Source organism: Poromitra crassiceps (assembly GCF_964638095.1).
Source record: "Poromitra crassiceps genome assembly, chromosome: 13".
Lineage (NCBI taxonomy): Eukaryota > Metazoa > Chordata > Actinopteri > Beryciformes > Melamphaidae > Poromitra > Poromitra crassiceps.
This window is the reverse complement of record NC_139644.1, coordinates 3712943-3732401: the sequence shown is the minus strand read 5'-3', so window position 1 is coordinate 3732401 and position 19459 is coordinate 3712943. Positions and strand designations below refer to the sequence as shown.

The 19459-nt window shown below is 47.2% G+C and overlaps 1 protein-coding gene across 1 annotated transcript in view; it reads left to right on the top strand.

The window, feature by feature from the left end:
• Window positions 1-19459, top strand: part of LOC310788311 (guanine nucleotide-binding protein subunit alpha-13-like) — a gene marked incomplete at its 3' end in the record, with an annotated part of 36042 nt that overhangs the window by 9637 nt on the left and 6946 nt on the right. Inside the window, exons 2-3 of the mRNA XM_083649874.1 lie at window positions 8603-8832; window positions 16398-16448. Of these exons, the coding sequence (XP_083506000.1) occupies window positions 8603-8832; window positions 16398-16448 (281 nt within the window). The remainder of the gene's footprint in view (window positions 1-8602; window positions 8833-16397; window positions 16449-19459) is intronic.

Genomic DNA, 19459 nt, shown 5'->3' with positions numbered 1-19459 from the left:
TTTAATGACACTCTATGGCCTTGATGTAATTATTTAGTACATAACTTATTCAAGGCTGTAGTGTTATTAAAGCGTTTACATGTAGGGATGCAACGATTATTTTTTTTGATCCACGATTATAGTCTGAGAAAAAACCACGATTATCACGGTTTCACGATTATTGTTATGGACGTATAAAAATCACATGAGCATTCTCTAAATAGAGGTTTTATTGTATTTCCCCCACAATCTTAACAGTTGCTGCCTTCCGGAATACTAATGCACGATATGGATTTTTACAGCCGATAGTATAGGCCTACGCTAACCGATAAATATTCTTCTGGCCAATAACCGATACGTTAAACATACTATTGTTACTTTTTTCACATTTTTGTATTTAAAAAAATAAGTTCTTAACCTGTATTTTATGCACACCTGGGATTAAAAAAAGAAGAAAGGGCAGATGTAGTGAGCAAAGATGGATGATTTAATATTCCATGGCTCTGACCTAATCAAATCTAACTGACATCACTATTGTGAACATAAAACAAACAACATTTCTGATATAATATATATAATATATATATATATATAATACAAAAAATATTTTATTATTATTTTATAGAAGCGAAAGCCTATAGCTGCTTAGTCTGCAGAAAAAAACACAAAAGGCATAGTAACTTAGACTCTTATTGGCATGTTACTGGCAACTAAATGTGCCGTCTGAAATGAATTTTGCATTGGGGTCAGTTCTATTGAAGTGATGATGGGGCAGGCATGGAAAGCCTCACTATAAGCCATCATGTGTCGTTTCACTTTTTACTGGAAAATGCTCCCTCTGGATTAAAGAAAGGACACTCTGTGGTGTTGACTGGTGTTTGTTATGTAAATGTGCGCATTTGTTTTCCTTGTCTCAGTCAGATCATGACTGCCAAGCAGCTAGCTACGTTAGCTTCACGTTATTAGGCCTACATGTAACGTTAGCGGGTTGCTTTTGGAGTTGACACAAACCCTTGATGTTTCTTTTCGTGTAAAGCATGAGGTTCTCTATGGTTTAGGCCAGCGCTGGGAGCATGAAGTGCTTTAAATGCGGGGATGTTTGGTCACAACGAGCTTGAGGAACTATGTACGCTAGGCTATGGCCAGCTAGCTAACATTAGCCACAACAGCTAACGTTAACGTCAATGACTGTATGTTAACGCTAAACAAATCCGCTGCCTCCTCTCCACGTTTGGTTTAACGTAACACCAGCTCAGACTTTCCCCTCATCTCAGAAACCTTGCGGGACATGTATTGCAACATTTATTTTGGTGCTGGCGTCCATGGCTAGGCTACAGACTGGCTACTACTGGGAGACATGGCAGCTGCCTGTGTTTGGTGCCTCCGCTAAATAGTCCGTGCGGAAACGAAGCGAGAGAGACAGGTTCCTCTCCTTCCAGCGCCGTCTGCGCCGCATGGGAGTTTAAACTGACGGACTGTTGTGAAACAAAACACTCGGTGTAGCGGAGCCTCTGCGGTTATATAACCGTGACGTTTTAAATCGCGGTTAATAGTCAAACCGGTTAACCCCTGCATCCCTATTTACATGCTAATCTGATGTCCCCTCTACTTGAGTCTGTGCTCATACTAGGCAGCAGAAACTCTACTTGAGTCTGTGCTCATACTAGGCAGTATAAACTCTACTTGAGTCTGTGCTCATACTAGGCAGCAGAAACTCTACTTGAGTCTGTGCTCATACTAGGCAGTATAAACTCTACTTGAGTCTGTGCTCATACTAGGCAGCAGAAACTCTACCTGAGTCTGTGCTCATACTAGGCAGCAGAAACTCTACCTGAGTCTGTGCTCATACTAGGCAGCAGAAACTCTACTTGAGTCTGTGCTCATACTAGGCAGCAGAAACTCTACTTGAGTCTGTGCTCATACTAGGCAGTAGAAACTCTACTTGAGTCTGTGCTCATACTAGGCAGCAGAAACTCTACTTGAGTCTGTGCTCATACTAGGCAGCAGAAACTCTACTTGAGTCTGTGCTCATACTAGGCAGCAGAAACTCTACTTGAGTCTGTGCTCATACTAGGCAGTAGAAACTCTACTTGAGTCTGTGCTCATACTAGGCAGTAGAAACTCTACTTGAGTCTGTGCTCATACTAGGCAGTATAAACTCTACTTGAGTCTGTGCTCATACTAGGCAGCAGAAACTCTACTTGAGTCTGTGCTCATACTAGGCAGTAGAAACTCTACTTGAGTCTGTGCTCATACTAGGCAGTAGAAACTCTACTTGAGTCTGTGCTCATACTAGGCAGCAGAAACTCTACTTGAGTCTGTGCTCATACTAGGCAGTAGAAACTCTACTTGAGTCTGTGCTCATACTAGGCAGCAGAAACTCTACTTGAGTCTGTGCTCATACTAGGCAGCAGAAACTCTACTTGAGTCTGTGCTCATACTAGGCAGTAGAAACTCTACTTGAGTCTGTGCTCATACTAGGCAGTAGAAACTCTACTTGAGTCTGTGCTCATACTAGGCAGTATAAACTCTACTTGAGTCTGTGCTCATACTAGGCAGCAGAAACTCTACTTGAGTCTGTGCTCATACTAGGCAGTAGAAACTCTACTTGAGTCTGTGCTCATACTAGGCAGTATAAACTCTACTTGAGTCTGTGCTCATACTAGGCAGCAGAAACTCTACCTGAGTCTGTGCTCATACTAGGCAGCAGAAACTCTACTTGAGTCTGTGCTCATACTAGGCAGCAGAAACTCTACCTGAGTCTGTGCTCATACTAGGCAGCAGAAACTCTACTTGAGTCTGTGCTCATACTAGGCAGCAGAAACTCTACCTGAGTCTGTGCTCATACTAGGCAGCAGAAACTCTACTTGAGTCTGTGCTCATACTAGGCAGCAGAAACTCTACTTGAGTCTGTGCTCATACTAGGCAGCAGAAACTCTACCTGAGTCTGTGCTCATACTAGGCAGCAGAAACTCTACCTGAGTCTGTGCTCATACTAGGCAGCAGAAACTCTACCTGAGTCTGTGCTCATACTAGGCAGCAGAAACTCTACCTGAGTCTGTGCTCATACTAGGCAGCAGAAACTCTGATGGTGAAACAATAAATCACACTCGTTTGACTTATGAGGGCATGAGGGCATGTACTGTATGTTATCCTTCACATTCACTAACCTGTCTCTCATCACTCTCTTTGGTGGATGTCTCTCTCACCTCTCCTCCACCCTCTCTCTCTCATCACTCTCTTTGGTGGATGTCTCTCTCACCTCTCCTCCACCCTCTCTCTCTCTCATCACTCTCTTTGGTGGATGTCTCTCTCACCTCTCCTCCACCCTCTCTCTTGTCACTCTCTTTGGTGGATGTCTCTCTCACCTCTCCTCCACCCTCTCTCTCTCGTCACTCTCTTTGGTGGATGTCTCTCTCACCTCTCCTCCACCCTCTCTCTCTCATCACTCTCTTTGGTGGATGTCTCACACCTCTCCTCCACCCTCTCTCTCTCATCACTCTCTTTGGTGGATGTCTCTCTCCCCTCTCCTCCACCCTCTCTCTCATCACTCTCTTTGGTGGATGTCTCTCTCCCCTCTCCTCCACCCTCTCTCTTGTCACTCTCTTTGGTGGATGTCTCTCACCTCTCCTCCACCCTCTCTCTCTCATCACTCTCTTTGGTGGATGTCTCTCTCCCCTCTCCTCCACCCTCTCTCTCTCTCTTGTCACTCTCTTTGGTGGATGTCTCTCACCTCTCCTCCACCCTCTCTCTCTCATCACTCTCTTTGGTGGATGTCTCTCTCACCTCTCCTCCACCCTCTCTCTCTCATCACTCTCTTTGGTGGATGTCTCTCTCACCTCTCCTCCACCCTCTCTCTCTCGTCACTCTCTTTGGTGGATGTCTCTCTCCCCTCTCCTCCACCCTCTCTCTCTCTCGTCACTCTCTTTGGTTGATGTCTCTCTCACCTCTCCTCCACCCTCTCTCTCATCACTCTCTTTGGTGGATGTCTCTCTCACCTCTCCTCCACCCTCTCTCTCTCATCACTCTCTTTGGTGGATGTCTCTCTCACCCGTCTCCTCCACCCTCTCTCTCTCATCACTCTCTTTGGTGGATGTCTCTCTCACCTCTCCTCCACCCTCTCTCTCTCATCACTCTCTTTGGTGGATGTCTCACACCTCTCCTCCACCCTCTCTCTCTCATCACTCTCTTTGGTGGATGTCTCTCTCCCCTCTCCTCCACCCTCTCTCTCTCATCACTCTCTTTGGTGGATGTCTCTCTCCCCTCTCCTCCACCCTCTCTCTCTCTCTTGTCACTCTCTTTGGTGGATGTCTCTCTCACCTCTCCTCCACCCTCTCTCTCTCATCACTCTCTTTGGTGGATGTCTCACACCTCTCCTCCACCCTCTCTCTCTCATCACTCTCTTTGGTGGATGTCTCTCTCCCCTCTCCTCCACCCTCTCTCTCTCATCACTCTCTTTGGTGGATGTCTCTCTCCCCTCTCCTCCACCCTCTCTCTCATCACTCTCTTTGGTGGATGTCTCTCTCCCCTCTCCTCCACCCTCTCTCTCATCACTCTCTTTGGTGGATGTCTCTCTCACCTCTCCTCCACCCTCTCTCTCTCTCGTCACTCTCTTTGGTGGATGTCTCTCACCCCTCTCCTCCACCCTCTCTCTCTCTCGTCACTCTCTTTGGTGGATGTCTCTCACCCGTCTCCTCCACCCTCTCTCTCTCTCGTCACTCTCTTTGGTGGATGTCTCTCTCACCTCTCCTCCACCCTCTCTCTCTCATCACTCTCTTTGGTGGATGTCTCACCCCTCTCCTCCACCCTCTCTCTCTCTCGTCACTCTCTTTGGTGGATGTCTCTCACCCGTCTCCTCCACCCTCTCTCTCTCTCGTCACTCTCTTTGGTGGATGTCTCTCTCACCTCTCCTCCACCCTCTCTCTCATCACTCTCTTTGGTGGATGTCTCTCTCACCTCTCCTCCACCCTCTCTCTCTCATCACTCTCTTTGGTGGATGTCTCTCTCACCTCTCCTCCACCCTCTCTCTCTCATCACTCTCTTTGGTGGATGTCTCTCTCCCCTCTCCTCCACCCTCTCTCTCTCATCACTCTCTTTGGTGGATGTCTCTCTCCCCTCTCCTCCACCCTCTCTCTCTCATCACTCTCTTTGGTGGATGTCTCTCTCACCTCTCCTCCACCCTCTCTCTCTCTCATCACTCTCTTTGGTGGATGTCTCTCTCACCTCTCCTCCACCCTCTCTCTTGTCACTCTCTTTGGTGGATGTCTCTCTCACCTCTCCTCCACCCTCTCTCTTGTCACTCTCTTTGGTGGATGTCTCTCTCACCTCTCCTCCACCCTCTCTCTCTCATCACTCTCTTTGGTGGATGTCTCTCACCTCTCCTCCACCCTCTCTCTCTCGTCACTCTCTTTGGTGGATGTCTCTCTCACCTCTCCTCCACCCTCTCTCTCTCATCACTCTCTTTGGTGGATGTCTCACACCTCTCCTCCACCCTCTCTCTCTCATCACTCTCTTTGGTGGATGTCTCTCTCCCCTCTCCTCCACCCTCTCTCTCATCACTCTCTTTGGTGGATGTCTCTCTCCCCTCTCCTCCACCCTCTCTCTTGTCACTCTCTTTGGTGGATGTCTCTCACCTCTCCTCCACCCTCTCTCTCTCATCACTCTCTTTGGTGGATGTCTCTCTCCCCTCTCCTCCACCCTCTCTCTCTCTCTTGTCACTCTCTTTGGTGGATGTCTCTCACCTCTCCTCCACCCTCTCTCTCTCATCACTCTCTTTGGTGGATGTCTCTCTCACCTCTCCTCCACCCTCTCTCTCTCATCACTCTCTTTGGTGGATGTCTCTCTCACCTCTCCTCCACCCTCTCTCTCTCGTCACTCTCTTTGGTGGATGTCTCTCTCCCCTCTCCTCCACCCTCTCTCTCTCTCGTCACTCTCTTTGGTGGATGTCTCTCTCACCTCTCCTCCACCCTCTCTCTCTCTCGTCACTCTCTTTGGTTGATGTCTCTCTCCCCTCTCCTCCACCCTCTCTCTCTCTTGTCACTCTCTTTGGTGGATGTCTCTCACCTCTCCTCCACCCTCTCTCTCTCATCACTCTCTTTGGTGGATGTCTCTCTCACCTCTCCTCCACCCTCTCTCTCTCATCACTCTCTTTGGTGGATGTCTCTCTCACCTCTCCTCCACCCTCTCTCTCTCATCACTCTCTTTGGTGGATGTCTCTCTCCCCTCTCCTCCACCCTCTCTCTCTCATCACTCTCTTTGGTGGATGTCTCTCTCACCTCTCCTCCACCCTCTCTCTCTCATCACTCTCTTTGGTGGATGTCTCTCTCACCTCTCCTCCACCCTCTCTCTCTCATCACTCTCTTTGGTGGATGTCTCTCTCACCTCTCCTCCACCCTCTCTCTCTCTCATCACTCTCTTTGGTGGATGTCTCTCTCACCTCTCCTCCACCCTCTCTCTTGTCACTCTCTTTGGTGGATGTCTCTCTCACCTCTCCTCCACCCTCTCTCTCTCGTCACTCTCTTTGGTGGATGTCTCTCTCACCTCTCCTCCACCCTCTCTCTCTCATCACTCTCTTTGGTGGATGTCTCACACCTCTCCTCCACCCTCTCTCTCTCATCACTCTCTTTGGTGGATGTCTCTCTCCCCTCTCCTCCACCCTCTCTCTCATCACTCTCTTTGGTGGATGTCTCTCTCCCCTCTCCTCCACCCTCTCTCTTGTCACTCTCTTTGGTGGATGTCTCTCACCTCTCCTCCACCCTCTCTCTCTCATCACTCTCTTTGGTGGATGTCTCTCTCCCCTCTCCTCCACCCTCTCTCTCTCTCTTGTCACTCTCTTTGGTGGATGTCTCTCACCTCTCCTCCACCCTCTCTCTCTCATCACTCTCTTTGGTGGATGTCTCTCTCACCTCTCCTCCACCCTCTCTCTCTCATCACTCTCTTTGGTGGATGTCTCTCTCACCTCTCCTCCACCCTCTCTCTCTCGTCACTCTCTTTGGTGGATGTCTCTCTCCCCTCTCCTCCACCCTCTCTCTCTCTCGTCACTCTCTTTGGTTGATGTCTCTCTCACCTCTCCTCCACCCTCTCTCTCATCACTCTCTTTGGTGGATGTCTCTCTCACCTCTCCTCCACCCTCTCTCTCTCATCACTCTCTTTGGTGGATGTCTCTCTCACCCGTCTCCTCCACCCTCTCTCTCTCATCACTCTCTTTGGTGGATGTCTCTCTCACCTCTCCTCCACCCTCTCTCTCTCATCACTCTCTTTGGTGGATGTCTCACACCTCTCCTCCACCCTCTCTCTCTCATCACTCTCTTTGGTGGATGTCTCTCTCCCCTCTCCTCCACCCTCTCTCTCTCATCACTCTCTTTGGTGGATGTCTCTCTCCCCTCTCCTCCACCCTCTCTCTCTCTCTTGTCACTCTCTTTGGTGGATGTCTCTCTCACCTCTCCTCCACCCTCTCTCTCTCATCACTCTCTTTGGTGGATGTCTCACACCTCTCCTCCACCCTCTCTCTCTCATCACTCTCTTTGGTGGATGTCTCTCTCCCCTCTCCTCCACCCTCTCTCTCTCATCACTCTCTTTGGTGGATGTCTCTCTCCCCTCTCCTCCACCCTCTCTCTCATCACTCTCTTTGGTGGATGTCTCTCTCCCCTCTCCTCCACCCTCTCTCTCATCACTCTCTTTGGTGGATGTCTCTCTCACCTCTCCTCCACCCTCTCTCTCTCTCGTCACTCTCTTTGGTGGATGTCTCTCACCCCTCTCCTCCACCCTCTCTCTCTCTCGTCACTCTCTTTGGTGGATGTCTCTCACCCGTCTCCTCCACCCTCTCTCTCTCTCGTCACTCTCTTTGGTGGATGTCTCTCTCACCTCTCCTCCACCCTCTCTCTCTCATCACTCTCTTTGGTGGATGTCTCACCCCTCTCCTCCACCCTCTCTCTCTCTCGTCACTCTCTTTGGTGGATGTCTCTCACCCGTCTCCTCCACCCTCTCTCTCTCTCGTCACTCTCTTTGGTGGATGTCTCTCTCACCTCTCCTCCACCCTCTCTCTCATCACTCTCTTTGGTGGATGTCTCTCTCACCTCTCCTCCACCCTCTCTCTCTCATCACTCTCTTTGGTGGATGTCTCTCTCACCTCTCCTCCACCCTCTCTCTCTCATCACTCTCTTTGGTGGATGTCTCTCTCCCCTCTCCTCCACCCTCTCTCTCTCATCACTCTCTTTGGTGGATGTCTCTCTCCCCTCTCCTCCACCCTCTCTCTCTCATCACTCTCTTTGGTGGATGTCTCTCTCCCCTCTCCTCCACCCTCTCTCTCTCATCACTCTCTTTGGTGGATGTCTCTCTCACCTCTCCTCCACCCTCTCTCTCTCATCACTCTCTTTGGTGGATGTCTCTCTCACCTCTCCTCCACCCTCTCTCTCTCATCACTCTCTTTGGTGGATGTCTCACACCTCTCCTCCACCCTCTCTCTTTCATCACTCTCTTTGGTGGATGTCTCACACCTCTCCTCCACCCTCTCTCTCTCATCACTCTCTTTGGTGGATGTCTCTCTCCCCTCTCCTCCACCCTCTCTCTCTCATCACTCTCTTTGGTGGATGTCTCTCACCTCTCCTCCACCCTCTCTCTCCAGGTATTCGAGTATTGGTGGATGCCCGGGAGAAGCTGAAGATCCCGTGGGGAAACCAGTCCAACCACCGTCATGGAAAGGAGATGATGGACTTTGACACGCGGGCCGCCATGTCCAAAGGCCACGGCATGGTGGAGACCAAGGAGTTCCTGAAGTACCTGCCCTCCATCCGGGCCCTGTGGGCCGACCAGGCCATCCAGAATGCATACGACCGCCGACGAGAGTTCCAGCTGGTGTGTGTGTGTGTATGCGTGTGTTTGTTTGTGTGTGTGTGTGTGTGTGTGTGTGTGCGTGCGTGCATGCGTGTGCGTGTGTGTTTATGTGTGTGTGTGTCTATGTGTGTGTTTATGTATGCGTGTGTGTTTATGTGTGTGTGTGTCTATGTGTGTGTTTATGTGTGTGTGTCTATGTGTGTGTTTATGTGTGTGTGTGTTTATGTGTGTGTGTGTGTGTGTGTGTGTGTGTGTGTGTGTGTGACAATTTCAGCGAGAGAGAAAAATAAAATAGTCAATCCTTTTGGGACGGTACCATAACGTAGCCTGACATCTTTTGGGACGGTACCATAATGTAGCCTGACATCTTTTGGGACGGTACCATAACGTAGCCTGACATCTTTTGGGACGGTACCATAACGTAGCCTGACATCTTTTGGGACGGTACCATAACGTAGCCTGACATCGCCACCAGGCCACTTCACAAATGCAAAGGAGTCTGGAATCGCTCAGTACAATTTTCATTTCTGGGGGCATTACCAACGGGCGCAGTCCAAAATGGCCCAACCAATCAGAGCAATGAAATGTGTGACTGATCAGCTGGTTTGCCCACCGCCATGAGATCAGCTGTTACAGCGAGCCGCTCCTGACAGGTTGATGCCCGACGTGAAGCAACCGTTAAATTTACCGGACTTCTTTCTGTGGATGATATGACAGGACAGGACAGACATAGAACGCTGTGATTGACCAATCAGATGAGTAGTAAACAAAGCTGTGTAATAAAGGGGCTGTGATTGACCAATCAGATGAGTAGTAAACAAAGCCGTGTAATAAAGGGGCTGTGATTGGCTCGGCCGTTTTCAGGCCGGGTGGAAAATAATGTGCCTGAACGGGAGAGGGGCCATACGCATCTGCCAGAGCAAATAAAAAATGAGCTGGTTCCCAGGCTAAGTTAAAGTTAAGTTAAGTTATCCTTTATTTATCCCCTTGGGGAAATTCATGCTCTGCATTTGATCCATCCTCTACTAGGAACCTTCCTAGAACTAGGAGCAGTGGGCAGCCACAGAGCAGCACCCGGGGACCAACTCCAGTTCTTTTTGCCAGTACCTTGGTCAGGGGCACTGACAGGAGTATTAACCCTAACATACATGTCTTTTGGTGGTGGGAGGAAACCAGAGCACCCGGAGAAAACCCACACAAACACGGGGAGAACACGCAAACTCCACTCCTGGGACAGCATTTGTAAAGGTGACATCATAGATTTCACCCTGGGACAGGGTTTGGAAAGGTGACATCATAGATTTCAGCCTGGGACAGCGTTTGGAAAGGTGACATCATAGATTTCAGCCTGGGACAGGGTTTGGAAAGGTGACATCATAGATTTCAGCCTGGGACAGTGTTTGGAAAGGTGACATCATAGATTTCAGCCTGGGACAGTGTTTGGAAAGGTGACATCATAGATTTCAGCCTGGGACAGTTTGGAAAGGTGACATCATAGATTTCAGCCTGGGACAGTTTGGAAAGGTGACATCATAGATTTCAGCCTGGGACAGCGTTTGGAAAGGTGACATCATAGATTTCAGCCTGGGACAGTGTTTGGAAAGGTGACATCATAGATTTCAGCCTGGGACAGCGTTTGGAAAGGTGACATCATAGATTTCAGCCTGGGACAGTGTTTGGAAAGGTGACATCATAGATTTCAGCCTGGGACAGTGTTTGGAAAGGTGACATCATAGATTTCAGCCTGGGACAGCGTTTGGAAAGGTGACATCATAGATTTCAGCCTGGGACAGCGTTTGGAAAGGTGACATCATAGATTTCAGCCTGGGACAGTGTTTGGAAAAGTGACATCATAGATTTCAGCCTGGGACAGCGTTTGGAAAGGTGACATCATAGATTTCAGCCTGGGACAGGGTTTGGAAAGGTGACATCATAGATTTCAGCCTGGGACAGGGTTTGGAAAGGTGACATCATAGATTTCAGCCTGGGACAGGGTTTGGAAAAGTGACATCATAGATTTCAGCCTGGGACAGCGTTTGGAAAGGTGACATCATAGATTTCAGCCTGGGACAGCGTTTGGAAAGGTGACATCATAGATTTCAGCCTGGGACAGCGTTTGGAAAGGTGACATCATAGATTTCAGCCTGGGACAGCGTTTGGAAAGGTGACATCATAGATTTCAGCCTGGGACAGCGTTTGGAAAGGTGACATCATAGATTTCAGCCTGGGACAGCGTTTGGAAAGGTGACATCATAGATTTCAGCCTGGGACAGCGTTTGGAAAGGTGACATCATAGATTTCAGCCTGGGACAGCGTTTGGAAAGGTGACATCATAGATTTCAGCCTGGGACAGCGTTTGTAAAGGTGACATCATAGATTTCAGCCTGGGACAGCGTTTGTAAACGTGACATCATAGATTTCAGCCTGGGACAGCGTTTGTAAAGGTGACATCATAGATTTCAGCCTGGGACAGCGTTTGTAAAGGTGACATCATAGATTTCAGCCTGGGACAGCGTTTGGAAAGGTGACATCATAGATTTCAGCCTGGGACAGCGTTTGGAAAGGTGACATCATAGATTTCAGCCTGGGACAGCGTTTGGAAAGGTGACATCATAGATTTCAGCCTGGGACAGCGTTTGGAAAGGTGACATCATAGATTTCAGCCTGGGACAGCGTTTGGAAAGGTGACATCATAGATTTCAGCCTGGGACAGCGTTTGGAAAGGTGACATCATAGATTTCAGCCTGGGACAGCGTTTGGAAAGGTGACATCATAGATTTCAGCCTGGGACAGCGTTTGGAAAGGTGACATCATAGATTTCAGCCTGGGACAGCGTTTGGAAAGGTGACATCATAGATTTCAGCCTGGGACAGCGTTTGGAAAGGTGACATCATAGATTTCAGCCTGGGACAGCGTTTGGAAAGGTGACATCATAGATTTCAGCCTGGAAAGGGTTTGGAAAGGTGACATCATAGATTTCAGCCTGGAAAGGGTTTGGAAAGGTGACATCATAGATTTCAGCCTGGGACAGCGTTTGTAAAGGTGACATCATAGATTTCAGCCTGGGACAGCGTTTGGAAAGGTGACATCATAGATTTCAGCCTGGGACAGCGTTTGGAAAGGTGACATCATAGATTTCAGCCTGGGACAGCGTTTGGAAAGGTGACATCATAGATTTCAGCCTGGGACAGCGTTTGGAAAGGTGACATCATAGATTTCAGCCTGGGACAGCGTTTGTAAACGTGACATCATAGATTTCAGCCTGGGACAGCGTTTGTAAACGTGACATCATAGATTTCAGCCTGGGACAGCGTTTGTAAACGTGACATCATAGATTTCAGCCTGGGACAGCGTTTGGAAAGGTGACATCATAGATTTCAGCCTGGGACAGCGTTTGTAAAGGTGACATCATAGATTTCAGCCTGGGACAGCGTTTGTAAAGGTGACATCATAGATTTCAGCCTGGGACAGCGTTTGTAAACGTGACATCATAGATTTCAGCCTGGGACAGCGTTTGTAAACGTGACATCATAGATTTCAGCCTGGGACAGCGTTTGTAAACGTGACATCATAGATTTCAGCCTGGGACAGCGTTTGTAAACGTGACATCATAGATTTCAGCCTGGGACACCGTTTGGAAAGGTGACATCATAGATTTCAGCCTGGGACAGCGTTTGTAAAGGTGACATCATAGATCTCAGCCTGGGACAGCGTTTGTAAAGGTGACATCATAGAACGCAAAAGATATCATTGGTCCAGTGTACCGTAAAACTTCAAATAGTAGCCCGGGTGTTCATTTACCAAAATGTGTAGCCAGACCCAGCGTCTATTTGGGACCGCATTTAATTCTTTTTGCACAGAATTCTTGCTCAGCAAAGACTGGAAATAGTATCAAATTGTTTATTTAGACCAGTGATTAATACCTGTGATTAACACATTCACTGCCAGCCGTTTTTTCAATACTGTAGGTAGGTTCTGCCAAGGTTTTTTTTTGAGGATTCTGGCTCATCTTTCAAGATCCGAGGATTCTTTTCTGCTAAGATTTTGTGAACACAAATTATCTCAAAAGAACTAATAGAATGTGTGCTTTCTCTGTCTAAAAGAGTTAGTTTGTAGAGTTAGTAGTTATGTAGGCATTAGCAGTAGAATACAGCATGGTTTCAGCGTCTGAAAATTTATGCTGAGATAAATGGCTTTTTGTGAAATTCGATAGAACAGTCACTTTAACCATTTATTTTTGGCGTAAGACGTCAGACATCTAAACAATAGTTTTGAACAGTAATTTCCTCCATAGCAGCAGGAAACCCCCCTCTCCTTCAAACTCTTCCCTCCGTGTGTGTTCTCCTCTCTCCGTGGCTGCAGCGGTACAAGCGAGGCTCTGCCTGTCTGTGCTGCCTGGCTGCTGGCGGCTGCTCTTTGGGCGAGTCTGCATGAGTCGTTTCGGTTGTGAGCTCAGCTGCAATGAAGCTGCGTGCGATTGTGGGCTTTCTGCCGGTGTTTCAAAGTGTGTTGCACGCATAATCTATTATGCAAATTTGCAATCCCCCACCGCCAGCTCCCAGCGCGATAATGCGCAAAAGCGAAAGCGTTTTCGCCAATCCATTTTACAGTATGAGAATGGTTTCCTCGCGCGTTCCCCTGCAGTTTTGGCTCGGCTTTTTCTAGTCTGGAGAGCACTGTCGCCACTTAGTGGGTCGGTGGAATGGGTTGTACACGTTCGGTGGCTCCCATATTTTTATAGGAGACGTGGGGGGCGTTGATCCACGTCCCACCGTCAATTTTTTTTTTCTTTTTTTTTGACGACTTGACTCGTCAATGGCAGTCAACCGTTGGATTTTTTTTGACGAGTCAACTCGCCAATGGCAGTGAACGTGTTAATAATCACACAGGCTAGAAGAAACACAGTCGTTCACTTTGAACCAAACCAAACTGCCACCGTTTCACACAGGAGACGAATAACAGTCTTTCTGGCTGAGACCTGTAACTTTAGCATTTAGCAGCAGCTAACGTTAGCTCAGTAATAAAAAAATACCCGGCGTCTAATTGAGACTGGCGTTTATTTACCAAAACATCTAGACCCGGCGTTTATTTTGGACCGGAGTCTATTTGGGACTGGGCTTTTATTTCAAGTTTTACGGTATATCTTCACAGATGCAATGTGAAGGGCAAATAAATGTCAAAGTGGCTGCGAATTTTGTTCTTGCCGCACAAAATGTCCTGCCCTGGTGTGCAAGCTTCCATTATTACCAAGTATGTATACAGTAGCTGCAGCCAACATCTCTGAATAATCCGCACGGAAATTCACACTTGGTGTGAAACGGCTGTAAGTCATATCAGACATGCCTTTTCACTTGGAGCAAAAACAACAAATAAAAATCAGGGGGGGGGGTGGGATTTTTTATTTTTTTCTCCCAGTTTTTATGCCTCCGCCAGCGATAGCCAGGCCGGAGGCATATTAGAGAGGCAAAGTGAACGTCACTTCCTGCTTCAGCACTAGGGATGGGTATCGTTAAGGAATTAACGATACTACTACTCTTATCGATACTGCTTATCGATCCGGTACTTTAACGGTACTCTTATCGGTACTTTTTGTTATTTTTAAGAGAAAAAAACAGAAAAAAATGGTGCTGGTTGTTGTCGGTTCTTTTCATTATTTTTAAGGGGAGAAAGAAAAAATAGTTGCAAAATCTTAATGGGTGCGTTTTTATTATTAATTTAAATATCCAGCATTATATAAGAATTATCTCCTACCACTGCCAATACCAACATTCAGCTAGGGAAAGCATCAATAAAGCACGACAGTATCTGTCTGCTGCACTTGCCCCCAAATCAAATAAATATCCCCCCCTGCTCTGGAAATAACATTTCTTTAGGACAACTGAGAGATGATGCTCTGTTGATTTATTTCAGACTGGGTTTTTGATTATTAACACACCCAAACAGCTGGATAAGGTTTACTACAGTAGCTACTCTCGACTTAATCATCCATGTTCACATCCTACCTGATGACGAGGTGGGTCCGTGTATCATGGGTAACTACAACCGGGTCATTATTGACAGATGATGAAGTCGTGTGAGCTAGCTTGTCGAAAACTGTGCATTTCTCTGTTTGTACCTATTTGATGCACTTTAGTGTTTAGACAAATTGCTCGTGTTTCCACCGCTGCTACTTGCTAGTGAATGATTTATCGCACTTATGACAACGTGAATTGTCAGCATCAACTCGAGTGAAGTACAACCAGACTTTTGATCTCTCCTGTTGATATCAAAGAGAAATATGCTCTCAATTGTATAGCATGGTACTTTACGATGTTACCTGAATGCAACACAGGTGATGACAGCCAATGACATGCACGGAAAACTAATGTGTGTATGTGTGTGTGTGTCTCTGACCCTGTGTCATTGTCAAGAATAGACAGCTCAGTGTGAGAAAGAAGCACAGAGAGAGAGAAAGAGAAACTGCTCGTTTACATTTATTTCCTCCGTCTTGCTGCTACTCTGGGAGTGCACGCGAGAACTGCTGCATTAACCCACTCTAACATCTCCGTTCTTTCTTAACGTGTTGCTGTCTCTGTTCTCGGCTCAGCTGCCTTCCCTTCAGTGTGTGCATGTGTGTGTGCTGCCAGCCCCGCCCCTCCTCAGTCAGTGTGTCGGCTCCTCGCTGGCAGCTGCCTGTCTCTCGTCTGATGAGAGACAGAGAAAGCAACGCAGAAAAGAGGATCTGGATCTCATTTCTCGTTCGGAAATCGCAAAAATCACATCACAGGCATGTCTTACGGAGTTGGTGCGAAAAAACAACGTTTATGTAGCAAGTAAATAGGAAATCTATTTTCTTAATTTCTCCAGTACCGATAAGAGAACCGTTAACGTGAAAGCTTATTGATCCTCCGGTATCTCGAAATCCGGCCCCGGGGCCCGTTTGGTACCGGGTCTCGGTACCCATCCCTATTCAGCACTGTACCAGAGATTTTTATTTCGTAAAATGCTTACAGTACATCTGCACTGACGATAGTCCAACTAGGACTGAAACGTTTGCTGCCAATTTGTGCCGATCCTACAATAAAATGGATCTGATTTTTTAAGACTTTGTCTTGTCTATAGTTCTGTGTGCGAGTCCTCCACTGCTTGTTACTGTAAAATGCTTATAAAAATAGTTTTACTTGGTCTTTATAGTATAAGATATCTTATATTTTTTTCCATATTAAAGTAAAAAAAAAAATCAGCACTTTAAATTTGAGCTAGGTGATTGTCGGGACTATCCATGCATGTGTATTTGTTTCTTTTTATTCTCTTTTTCTAACCTATTCACCTTATGTAGCCCCGCCCACTTGACCCAGTTGTGTTATGACTTCCTGTTCAAAACACCGTCTGTTTTACCTGCTCACTAGTACTGTACTGTCACAGGAAGTGTCAACACAATAGGAAGTAAGTGTTGGAACATAAGGTGAATATTGTCCTGGCTATATGTGGTCGGTGTGGTTTATTTGTTCTTTAAGCTCTTGCACCCCAATTCCAATGTGGTCTCTACCCCAAATGGTCAATAGACTGACTCTGACTCTCTCTCTCTCTCTCTCTCTCTCTCTCAGGGTGAGTCAGTCAAGTATTTCCTGGACAATTTGGAAAAGCTGGGACAGTCGGTAAGTCCCGCCCACACCACCGAGGTTCCGCCAATCACACACCCTGCCTCAGCCAGGACGGACTGATTGAGTGGATCAGTGTGACTGACAGGCTCCACATGAGTTTCTTTGAAAGAGAAGTGAAACTGTTGACTTCCTGTCCTCACACCCCACCCTACCCCCACCTCATCTGAACCTCCTCCCCTCTATCTCTACACAGCCGTGTTCCCATGCACAATCGCCATTCTTCCATTTAGCTTTTCTAGCCATCTCACACTCCTGACTCGATCAAAACAGAAACGTGGATTCTGTCAGTAGAACGGTGTTTTCAAATCATTTTTTAATGATCCTCCAGAGGGCGCAATGATATCACCATAGCCCTTTTCAGACACGTCACGCAGGTGCAGGGAACTCTCAACTCCCTGATGTTCATGAGTTCTTCTCTGGTGAAAGAGCAGCAAAACACTATATTTACAAACAAAACAAGAAGGACCGCTGCAGAGCAAAACACAGAGGCGCACGTAGAGAGCGCCATCTTAGAGCTGGATCTAACGCCATCGGCAACAACTGCCTGTGTTCTCCCAGATTTGAAAACCAGCTGACGGAGAGATCATCTAAGCCAGTAGAGGATTGTTTGTTTAATATAGTCTGATGGCGCACAGTATCAAATGCCTTTGAGAGGTTGATGAAAAGAGCTGCACAATGCAGACGATGATCCTCCAGATCATTCCATATATTGTTTATGACAAACGTAGCTGTTACAGTACTATGATCTGGTCTGTTACAGTACTATGATCTGGTCTGTTACAGTACTATGATCTGGTCTGTTACAGTACTATGATCTGGTCTGTTACAGTACTATGATCTGGTCTGTTACAGTACTATGATCTGGTCTGTTACAGTACTATGATCTGGTCTGTTACAGCACTATGATCTGGTCTGTAATGGCCCAATTCCACAGCAGCTAGTAGCGCGGTCCCGCTCCGCTCGACTCGACTTTTGGTCTCATCCCACCGTCAAAAACCGGCCCAGCTCGGTTTGATTTGAGGCCGAGTCGTGCTACTTTTGGTCCCTGCCTCGTCGGGGTACTTCGGGCTGGCGAGTAGGTCCCAAATGGTGACGTAAAACTCTGATGGCTACTGATTGGTCAGAGAGAATCGTGTTTACTCTGTCTACTGACTGTCAATGCAATGCTGGCGGCTGCATACCAGTTTAGTGGTCTTACCTTATCTTCTGTTATGTATATTTCCATCAGTATTTTGTGTCGCTGCCTGCACCTCCGGTGAAATAAAATCGTGGCCGGTGTTCAATTGTCTGAGAAAAAAGTCCGCTGCTCGCTCAGGAGCTCTGTAGCTGAGTGGAGGCTGCAGCGCTCCGCTAGGCCGCAGCGGGTGTTTGGAAGCCCCGGTCTTGCCTGGTGAGAGGCTGCGGGGTAGAGGCTTCACTCTGTTGCGCCTCTCCCGTCCCCGCACAGCGCAAGGCATGCCTGTGATATCATTCTCTTGGCCGATTGTCACATTTGCCCATGTACACTGTAGGTCATTTAGAGGCACCAGTATTTCATAAACAGTTTAAAAGTTATGTGGATGGATTTAATTGTAACATTATGTTATAGCCGAAGGACAGATATGCGGTCGCTATTTTTAGACGACCAGCTGTGGGCGGGGGTGGGTGGGGGCAGATCGAGCGCCGGTCGAAGCAAAACATCCATCGAGTAGAGACGAGTGGAGCCGAGTGGGGACGAGCTGTGCAGGGCTGTTAAGTGTGGTGGGATTGAGCCATTACAGTACTATGATCTGGTCTGTTACAGTACTATGATCTGGTCTGTTACAGTAATATGATCTGGTCTGTTACAGTACTATGATCTGGTCTGTTACTGCACTATGATCTGGTCTGTTACAGTACTATGATCTGGTCTTAAGACGGATTGCTGAGGTTGGAGAATATTGTATGCCTCCATGAAGGCACGCAACTGAGAACTGTCTAGGGCTTCAAGAATCTTATCTAAACAGCACAATTTGGATATTGGACGGTACTTATTGAAGTGACTTGGATCAGCACCTTTACGCAGTGGAACAACTACCAGAGCTGAAAGTCAGATGAAATATGTGAGCGATGATCTCTGCACTAAGATCAGGATCAAGATCATCCTCACCCCTTCACTTCTTACTGCGTAGTTGTGTAAGTGCGTTCAAAACTTCAATATGGCTTACCTGTCTAAACTTACCTGTCTAAACTTACCTGTCTAAACTTACCTGTCTAAACGAACATCTTTCACCAAAAAGGGGAGAATTGAGTGAATTCTCAGATACTGCGTCACAAACATGACCTGAAGGAGCCATAGATGAGCCGACGATATGAAATGACGTTAAAAGCATTAGACATATCAGATGTATTTAAAATGACACTCTTTTCACTGCTAATCTGCAGTGGGAGAGAGGAGGCAGGCCTGGCTTTTAGTGAATTCACAGTTTTCCAAAAGCTAGCTGCATTTCCTCGTGTCTTAGCAAGAGAAGACAAGTAATAGTTAGATTTCGCTTTCCTAATTATGCCGATGCATTTATTCAGCAGTTTCCTAAAGTGTAACCAGTCTACTGGTTCACTAGTACGTCTGTAACCAGTCTACTGGTTCACTATTACGTCTGTAACCAGTCTACTGGTTCACTAGTATGTCTGTAACCAGTCCACTGGTTCACTATTACGTCTGTAACCAGTCTACTGGTTCACTAGTATGTCTGTAACCAGTCTACTGGTTCACTAGTATGTCTGTAACCAGTCCACTGGTTCACTATTACGTCTGTAACCAGTCTACTGGTTCATTAGTATGTCTGTAACCAGTCTACTGGTTCACTAGTATGTCTGTAACCAGTCTACTGGTTCACTAGTATGTCTGTAACCAGTCTACTGGTTCACTATTACGTCTGTAACCAGTCTACTGGTTCACTAGTATGTCTGTAACCAGTCTACTAGTTCACTAGTATGTCTGTAACCAGTCCACTGGTTCACTAGTACGTCTGTAACCAGTCTACTGG